This window comes from Chiloscyllium plagiosum, chromosome 16 (assembly GCF_004010195.1).
Source record: "Chiloscyllium plagiosum isolate BGI_BamShark_2017 chromosome 16, ASM401019v2, whole genome shotgun sequence".
In the NCBI taxonomy this organism is placed as follows: domain Eukaryota; kingdom Metazoa; phylum Chordata; class Chondrichthyes; order Orectolobiformes; family Hemiscylliidae; genus Chiloscyllium; species Chiloscyllium plagiosum.
The window spans coordinates 69,321,403-69,330,144 of record NC_057725.1 but is presented as its reverse complement, the minus strand read 5'-3'; the positions used below and the strand labels follow the sequence as shown (position 1 = coordinate 69,330,144).

Below are 8,742 nucleotides of genomic sequence, written 5' to 3'. Positions count from 1 at the left end.
ACCCCTCCCCTCTCCCTCCCTACGTCTGTCAGTGGCTCACTGGCTGTCTTTTTGCCCTGTCTGTCCAGCTGACTCACCGACTTGTTCCTGCCTTTTAATTTGTATTGCTTTGTGCCTCCTGCAGCACCGTCGCTGCTGGCCCTCACTTTCTTGCTCTGTTTTGCCTCCTGTACCCTCTCTATCTGTTGTATGTGGAATGAATGTGTCTTGTTTTGCCTCCTGTACCCTCTCTATCTGTTGTATGTGGAATGAATGTGTCTCACCAGTGTTGAGTCTGCAATGGTGTGAGCCAAGGGGAATTGTAATGAGAACGCGCTCAGGGTCTTTGGGTGATCTGTTATGGCTCTAAGCCCCTTTGTTGGTTTGATTTAATGCTTGTAAGGTTGAATGCTGGCTCAGTCTAGAATCCTGTGTCAGGGGTTCGTGGATATGCGGTTTAATTCCTTGCCCCTGCTCCATCTGCTCATTTGATTCTTCTCATTGCAATGTGCCACTTTTCTTTCTGTTTCTGTTCCCACACTTCACAAGAAGAATACTTAAATGTTGAGACAAACAATAGAGGTGAGGAGCCAGGTGGGTAAGACTGCTTTGTGACCAATTGTCCTAATTTATGAAGAGTTGGTGTTTTCAAAGTTGCTGAGGGCGGGTATTGATCACTGTATTGAATGTGTCAGTTTCTGCTGCTATTGGGTTTGGCAAGAGCTGATGCTCATTGTCTGGCAATGTTTCTGACCCCCATATGTTACACTATCAAGGTGGCTTAAGCATGGGATTTGGTTGCTGTGTTTTTGATTGCAGTGTTAACCCCTACTGATGATGTCGGTTAAAGGTTCCTACGATTGTCCTGCCTCTTGCGCTCTGCAGTCACTCACTCAGGCACAAGGCCTTTGCAGTTGGCTGCTCGTTGCATATCTGCTAGTCCTCTGGAACAAAAGGAGCAGCATAACAGTAAATTTGGGTGGGAACTTACACAGATGTAAAGGAGGAGCAGGACTGACAGAGCACCATCTCAGAGTCTGTCAAATAAACCACATCTCTGAGTACATTCACACTGCTTTACATTCAATACTTTGTGAAGTCGAGCTACTGTCGTAATGCATGGGAATAACAGTCAGTTAACATGGTATTTAAAGAGCGCAACTACGACAGTGTGGCACTCCCTCAGTGCTGACGCACTGACAGGACGGCACTCCATCGCTGTTGATCCTTTGTTTGTACAATCTAGTGAGCTGCTTTGACCCAATGGTGTCGAGCCTCTTGACTGTTGGAGCTGCACTTCCCCAGGCAAGTGGGGAGTATTCCATCACACTCCTGACTTGTGCCTTGTGGATGGTAGGCAAGTTTTGGTGAGTTACTTGCTGCAATATTCCTAGTCACTGTGTTTATTTGGCTAGTCCAGTTGAGTGTCTGGTCATTCACATGATTGACCTCCAAGAGTAATAACCATTTTCCTATGGGCCAGGTATGACTCCAACCAGCGAGAATTTTCCCCCCCGATTCCCATAGATTCCAGATTTGCTAGGGATACATGACGCGTCGCTCGGTCAAATACAACCTTGGTGTTAAGAGCTGTCACTCTCACCATATCTCTGGAATTCAGCTCTATCGTCCATGTTTGATCCATGGCTGTAATGAGGTGAGGAGCTGAGTGGTCATAGCGGTGGCCATCTGCTGAGGAGGTGCTGCTTGATAGCCCTGTTAAAGACAGCTTCTATCACTTTACTGATGATTGAGTGGAGTCTGATGGGATGGTAATTGGCCGAGTTGGATTTAACAAATTAATAAAGAAAATTACAGCACTAGAACAGGCCCTTTGTCCTCTAAACCTGTCACCTGGTTTTTTTTTAAGGATCTGTAACCCTCTGCTCCTTGCCCGTTCATGTATCTGTCCAGATATATCTGTCGTGCCTGCTCTATCACCTCCACTAGTAGCGCGTTCCAGGCACCCACACCCCTCTAAGTAAAGAACTTTCCATGCATATCTCCCCTAAACATCTCCTGTCTCACTTTGAACATAGCTAGCACCCTCCATACCAGGCAACATTCTGGTGAACCTCCTCTGCACCTTCTCCAAAGCATCCACATCCTTTTGGTAACGTGGCGACCAGAACTGTATGCCGTATTTCAAATGTGGTTGAACCAAAGTCTTATACAACTGTAACATGACCGGTCACCTCTTGTACTCAGTACCCCGTCCGATGAAGGAAAGCATGCCGTATGCCTCCTTGACCACTGTACTGACCTGCGTTGCTACCTTCAAGGAACAATGGACCTGAGCACCCAGATCTCTCTATACATCAATTTTACCCACGGTTTTTCCATTTACTGTATAGTTCGCTCTTGAATCGAAGCTTCCCAAAGTCCCAGAAAGCTGAACTCCTCCCTCCTGCACCACCTCTCAAGCCAGGCATTCATCCTGCCTATCCTTCATTTCTATTCTGGCTTGCATCTGGCATTGGTGGCAATCCTAAGATTATTACCTCTGAGGTCCTACTTTTTACCTTGGCTCCTAACTCCCTAAATTTTTCTTGTAGGACCACATCCCATTTTTTAATCTATATCATTGGTGCCTAAATGCACCACTACAGCTGGCTGTTCACCCTCCCGCTTCGGAATGTCCTGCAGCCTATCTGAAACATCCCTGACCTGTGCACCTGGGAGGCACCATACCATTTGGAAGCCTCATTTTCAACTACAGAACAGTCTATTTACTCCCCTTACAATTGAATCCCCTATGTCTATAGCCCTTCCACTCTTTTACCTGCCCTTCTGTATAGTAGAGCCAGTCATGGTGCCATGAACCTGGCTACTACTACCTTCCCCTGGTGAGCCATCTCCCCCAGTAGTATCCAAAACGGTATTTCTGTTTTGGAGGGAGATGACTGCAGGGGATACCTGTTCTGCCTTCCTGCTCTTTCTCTGCCTTTTGGTCACCCATTCCCTTTTTCCCTCTGCAATCCCAATCTGCTGTGTGACCAATTCACGAAAAATGCTATCCACAACCCCCTGAGCATCACATATGCTCCAAAGTGAGTCCATCTGCAGCTCCGTTGCCATCATAGAACATAGAACAATACAGCACAGAACAGGCCATTCAGCCCACGATGTTGTGCCGAACATTTGTCCTAGCTTAAGCACCCATCCATGTACCTATCCAATTGCCGCTTAAAGGTCACCAAAGATTCTGACTCTACCACTCCGACAGGCAGCGCATTCCAGGCCCCCACCACTCTCTGGGTAAAGAACTCACCCCTTCCACCCTTCACTCTCTGGGTAAAGAACTCACCCCTTCCACCCTTCACCTTAAATTTATGTCCCCTTGTAACACTCTGTTGCACCCGGGGAAAAAGTTTCTGACTGTCTACTCTATCTATTCCCGAATGCTGTCTGAAAAGAGCCTAATGAAGCATTAGCAATACATTTCTGCTCTTGTGCCCTAGCCCTCAATGGTAACACTGCATAGACCTCAAGATCCCTCTGCTCCTCCACCTTACTAAGAACCCTACCGTTAACCCTGTATTCTGCATTCTTATTTGTCTTTCCAAAATGGACAACCTCACACTTGGCAGGGTTGAACTCCATCTGCCACTCCTCAGCCCAGCTCTGCATCATATCTGAGTCTCTTTGCAGCCGACAACAGCCCTCCTCACTATCCACAACTCCACCAATCTTCGTATCATCTGCAAATTTACTGACCCACCCTTCGACTCGCTCATCCAAGTCATTAATAAAAATTACAAATCATGCGGTCTAACAAGAGCTACAGCTGGACACTCTTCCTGCATGTGAAGGAATCAGGGACCTCAGCCGTGTCCCTGAGCTCCCACATTGAGTAAGAGGGGCACAACGTGGGTCTGAGATCTTCAGCCGTTTTTAATCTTAGGCTTAACATAGTCTCAATTTAGATAAATGGAAAAGGAAAGTTTTTACCAATCACACGATAAAAAAACGAAATAGAAAAAGCCTTACCTTATCAACACACCACAGAGTCCTTTTTTATTTGGTTAGAGGAGGACACGTGTAGTGTCTCTGGTTCAGCCGCTCCCCAAATATATCGGTTCACTCACTTTCCCAGAGTGCACTTCAACCACTTCCACTCAGTTCCTCACTCTCTCTGCTCCCTCTGCTGATGCTTGAGGTAAATCCTTTTTAAGAGAGCAAATTTACCTTGCTGGTAGCCTCCTGGTCCTTGCTCTTGGTGCTCCCAAAAATGAAGGAAAATGAAAGTTTGTCATGTTTTTTCTGTACGTGATGTACCTGAACAGTTTTCCACATTGTTAGGTAGTCGCCGGTGTTGTAACTACTGTACAGCTTGGCTCGGGATGCAGTGAGTTTTAGAGCGCACAGTACTATTGCCCCATTGTTGTCAGACCCCATTGCTTTTGTGGAATCCGCTGCCTCCAGTCATTGTACAGTTGTTGTGTGTGAGTATGAACAATCAGTGTGCAGGAGTCAACGTTTGTGTGTCTATGTGTAGTTGATATCTGGGGGTCGATGTTTACAGGTGCAGTCAGAGTATGGGAGTCAGTGTTTCTGTGCATTTGCAGTCACTATGCGGTATGCTTTTTTAGTCAGTGTATCAGAGTCTATGTTTGTGTCAACAGTCAGTGTACAGGAGTCAATATTTGGATGAGCGTTTGGTGTACTGGGGTTGATGTTTCAGTGAGCATTTGGTGTACAGTGGGGGCAACGTTTGAGCGTTCAGTGTACGGGGGTCGACTTTTGAGTGCGCGCAGTCAGTGCCTGGGAGTTTACATTTGAGTGTGTGCACGTGTGGTTGCTGGACCGGAATCTCTGTGTGCACCTGCGTGTGCTGTACTGGAGTCAGTATTTGTGCATATGTGCAAAGATTCAACGTGCAGATGTCAATTTTGCTGTATATGTGCATATGCGGTCAGTGAAAGAGTCTGTTTTTGTACGAGTCTGTTGATGTTTTTATGGATGCGTACTGTCAGTGGGTCGGTGTGCAGGAGTTGCTGTTTGTGTATGCATGCAAAGATTCCATGTCCATATATCTATGTTATGTTTGCAAATGCACAGGATATGTTGTATGTATATGCATACAGTCAATGTACAGATGTGTGCACAAGCATGGTCAGTGTACAGGAACCATTCTACACACTTGGTCAATTTACTGGAGCTGAGTGCATGCATGGTTGGTGTACATTAGCCAGTGTACATGCACAGTCAGTGTACAGAAGCTGGTGTACATGCACAGTCAGTGTACAGGAGCTGTTCTGCATACATGGTCAGTGTAAGGCAGTTAGTATGCGTGCAGGGTCAGTGTACTAGAGCTGTTCTGCACGTGTGATCAGTGTACAGCAACTGATGTATGTGCAGGGTCAATGTGCAGTAGCCAGTGTGCGTGGTGCAATGGACAGATGCTGGTCTGCACAAGCGTGCATGGTCCAATGTGCAGGAGCCGGTGTGTGCCTTTGCTTAGGAGCCATTGAGCATGCACTTGGTGTTCAGTGTGCAGAAGTTGGTGTGTGTGCACATGTGCCAATGTACTGAGCCAGATTGTGGGTGCCAGCACAGGTATCAGTGTACAGGAGTTGATGCACGCATGCAGGGTTCAGTGTCCAGGAGCCAGAGAGTGGGCATGTGCACAGGAGTTGGTGTGCACGTGGGGTCAGTTTACACATGTTGAAGCGTGTCAGATTTGCTTTGTTTTCTCGCCGACTCGATCCTCTCCATCCCCACAAGCCTCCGAATCAAATGCCTCATCCATTCTGGCAGAAGCCTATTAGAGAAAAGCAGTGACTTTGTTGTGTTATATACTTGTGTGTCTGTGTGCTCTGCTCACTCTGCTAATTGCCGTGTTGTGGTTTGTGTTTCTGGTGTGTGACCTGATGACCAGTATTCCATTGGGCAGCCTGGTGGCATGTGATGATGCCTGGGTCGAGAGATTACTGATGTGATCCATGTCCTGATTACTGTGTTTCGGAGGGTGGTCGGGGGGGGGGGGGGGGGGGGGGTGGGGAATTCATTCTCTACTTATTCTCAGCACTCTGTTCTGGTGTTGTTTGAAAGCAGCAGTCTCCCCTTGCTTATTTCCCAATCCTTACTGGTTGTCCTTCACCCTGCATGTTTGCACCTTGGGTTTCCCCACAGCACTGAGCCAGCTTGCCATTTGGTATCTCCCAGTCTAACTGGCACTGCGGAGTGAGGCACTGTCTGAGTGCTGTCCTCCTCACTTACCCCTGGAAAACTGTCAAATTTGAATTGCCTGTTTTTGGATGATTTTTCTTTCTTTCTGCATTGTTCTGCTGATTGAGCACTAATTGTGATTTTGTATGTCCCAGTATTTGGGCTAAATACTATATTGGAGATAATAACGGAAGCTGGAGTGGGGAGTGAAGGTGGGTCTTCTGCATGGGCTGCCAGCTCCTTCCTTTGAATGCTGTGCCTCTTTCATTGGGCTGTTTGTTGTTTCTCTCTCACACCCTCTTTCTGCACCCTCCCCTGTTGTCATTGGGTAACTAAGGTCACATCACCCTGTCTTCCCTCCCTCCACTCACTCAGCTGTCTGCCTTGTGTTTGCTGCTCATTTACTGCTCTTCTGGTTCTGCATGTGACCAGCATCCTGGACCTCTGTCATACCCCAAGCCCCCTCTCCTGATGGCTCCCAAATTTTTGCCTTTACACTTCCATTCTGCCATTGACTCTGTACTAACTCAACACTAGTCCCATAGCCTTGAATGGTATGACAGTTCAAGTGCTCATCCAAGTATTTTGTAACGGTTGTAATATTTCCTGCCTTAATTGTCCTCCCAGGCTATCCCAGACCCTACTGCCGTATGGGTAAAAAAGCTTTTCCTCAAAACTCCATTGCATACTTTCTTGTGTTGCCATTGTCTTACCAGACCATAGGGCTACTCTCTCATTAGAGAGAGGGAGATGACTGGTGGTGGTTTAACCCGAGGGCCGTCATACCTCAGTTGGGGGGAGAGTTTGCGGAGACCCCTTCATGGTAAACTCAGCTGGTAATTGGGAATTGAACTCATGCTGTTGGCATGACACTGCTTCACAAACCAACAGTCCGGCCAGTTGAGCTAAACCAAACTACCCTAAACATCCTCTAAGCCCCCTGCCTTTCAACTTAATATTATGCACCTTGGTATTGACTCTTCGGCCGAGGGGAACAGCAGCTCTTTGCCCTGTCCATGTCCCTTATAATCTTAGACATCTCTGTCAGGAGCCCCCCACCCCCTTCCCCCTCAACCTTCTCTGCTCCAAAGAAAACAACCTGAGCTTACCTAGCCTCTCTCCATAGCTGAAATGCTCCATCCCAGGCAACCTTCTGGTGAATCTGCACTGCACCCCCTCCAGTGCAATCACATGCTTCCTTTACTGTGATGACCAGAACTACACACAGTACTCCAGTTGTAGCGAAACCAAAGTTCTGTACAGCTCTGACATGATCTCCCTGCTCTCCACAAGATTGATAGAGGGATTCCCCACTCACCCTGCGGCTCCTCATCCTGCCATCCTCTGACTACTTCCCTTGGACACTCCCTCACTCCCTGACCTTGTTCCTCATCACTTGTGCTCCTCGTCCTTGCTCTCTCTCAATGTTTTGTTTGTTGGACTCGGTCAGCTTTCTGTGCTACTTTCTGCTGATGTGTGATGTAGGTTTGCAGCTCTCATGCACCAGATTGACTTGTATTCTCCTTCAACCACCCTGCACTTGTTGTGTGACAACTCTCGGCCCGGGGGAAGCCAGCAGCCTACCGGCTTGACTCTGTTTTCCTTTGTGTCCAGGTAACCGGAGGGCCCTGGTTGATCAGAAATCCTCTGTGATCAAACACAGCCCAACAGTGAAGAGGGAGTCTCCCTCACCACAGGCCAGAGTGAACAACAGCAGGTATATGGGGAGGGAGCAGCACTGGGTGCGGGGGAGGACATGGCAGACGGTACATGGGAATGAACAGAAGGAACACAAGGCTCGCTTTCGCTATTTTGCTCAAAACTTCTAGTGGGTGTGAGTTTGTGTGTAGGTGATGGAGCATATCTGAGGAAATGGATGGGGGTCGTGTGTCTGTGTGGGAGGAGAGACGAGGGCAGATGTGCCTGTGGGGGTTGAGGGGTTGCTGTGTCTGTTGGGGGTTTCTGGGGATTTAGTTGTGTCCAGGGTGTGTCTCCATGGGATACATATGCCTGTGTGTTACCCACAGGCTGGCCTGAAGCTGCTAACTGCTGCTCTGTGTATGTTGCAGTGAGAACCAGCAGTTCCTGAAGGAGTTGGTGCACAGTGTGCTGGATGGTCAGGGTGTTGGCTGGCTAAATCTGAAGAAAGTTCGCCGTCTGCTGGAGAATGAGCAGCTTCGAGTGTTTGTCCTGAGTAAACTGAACCGGACAATCCAGTCGGAGGAGGATGCCCGGCTCGATATATTGAAGGACGTGGTAAGGGGTCCTTCAGAACATCCGAGGTTGGCAGAGCCAATGGTCATATCCCCCTTTCGAAACAGGCCAGCCCTTGCCCCTTCTCCCTGCTCCTTATTCCCCCCGCCCTCCTCCCCTCCTACTTTCGCCCCCTCACCCTCCCTCGTCCTCCATGGTCCACCACCTCTTCACCAGCTTCCCCCAGCCTTTTTCACCAGCTTCACCCTTTTCTATCTCTATTGACCTCTCCACTCCCTCCCAACCCCTACACCGTTCTTCACCTGCCAACACTCTCATCCATATCCACTCAACCGTCACTTCATTTCAGCTTTTACCCCCCTTTCCCATCTCCCCCTC

At 48.3% G+C, this 8,742-nt stretch overlaps 1 protein-coding gene across 8 annotated transcripts in view; it reads left to right on the top strand.

Moving 5' to 3' along the window:
- Nucleotides 1–8,643, top strand: part of madd (MAP-kinase activating death domain) — a 118,008-nt gene extending 109,365 nt beyond the window's left edge. For 6 of the 8 annotated variants that reach the window (XM_043706307.1, XM_043706308.1, XM_043706304.1 and 3 more), the window contains 3 exons: nt 6,306–6,362; nt 7,765–7,867; nt 8,220–8,643. In XM_043706307.1, the coding sequence (XP_043562242.1) occupies nt 6,306–6,362; nt 7,765–7,867; nt 8,220–8,628 (569 nt within the window). In that variant the 3' untranslated portion in view covers nt 8,629–8,643. The remainder of the gene's footprint in view (nt 1–6,305; nt 6,363–7,764; nt 7,868–8,219) is intronic. The other 2 variants (XM_043706310.1, XM_043706311.1) reach the window with 1 other exon arrangement.
- Nucleotides 8,644–8,742: the final 99 nt, after the last annotated feature.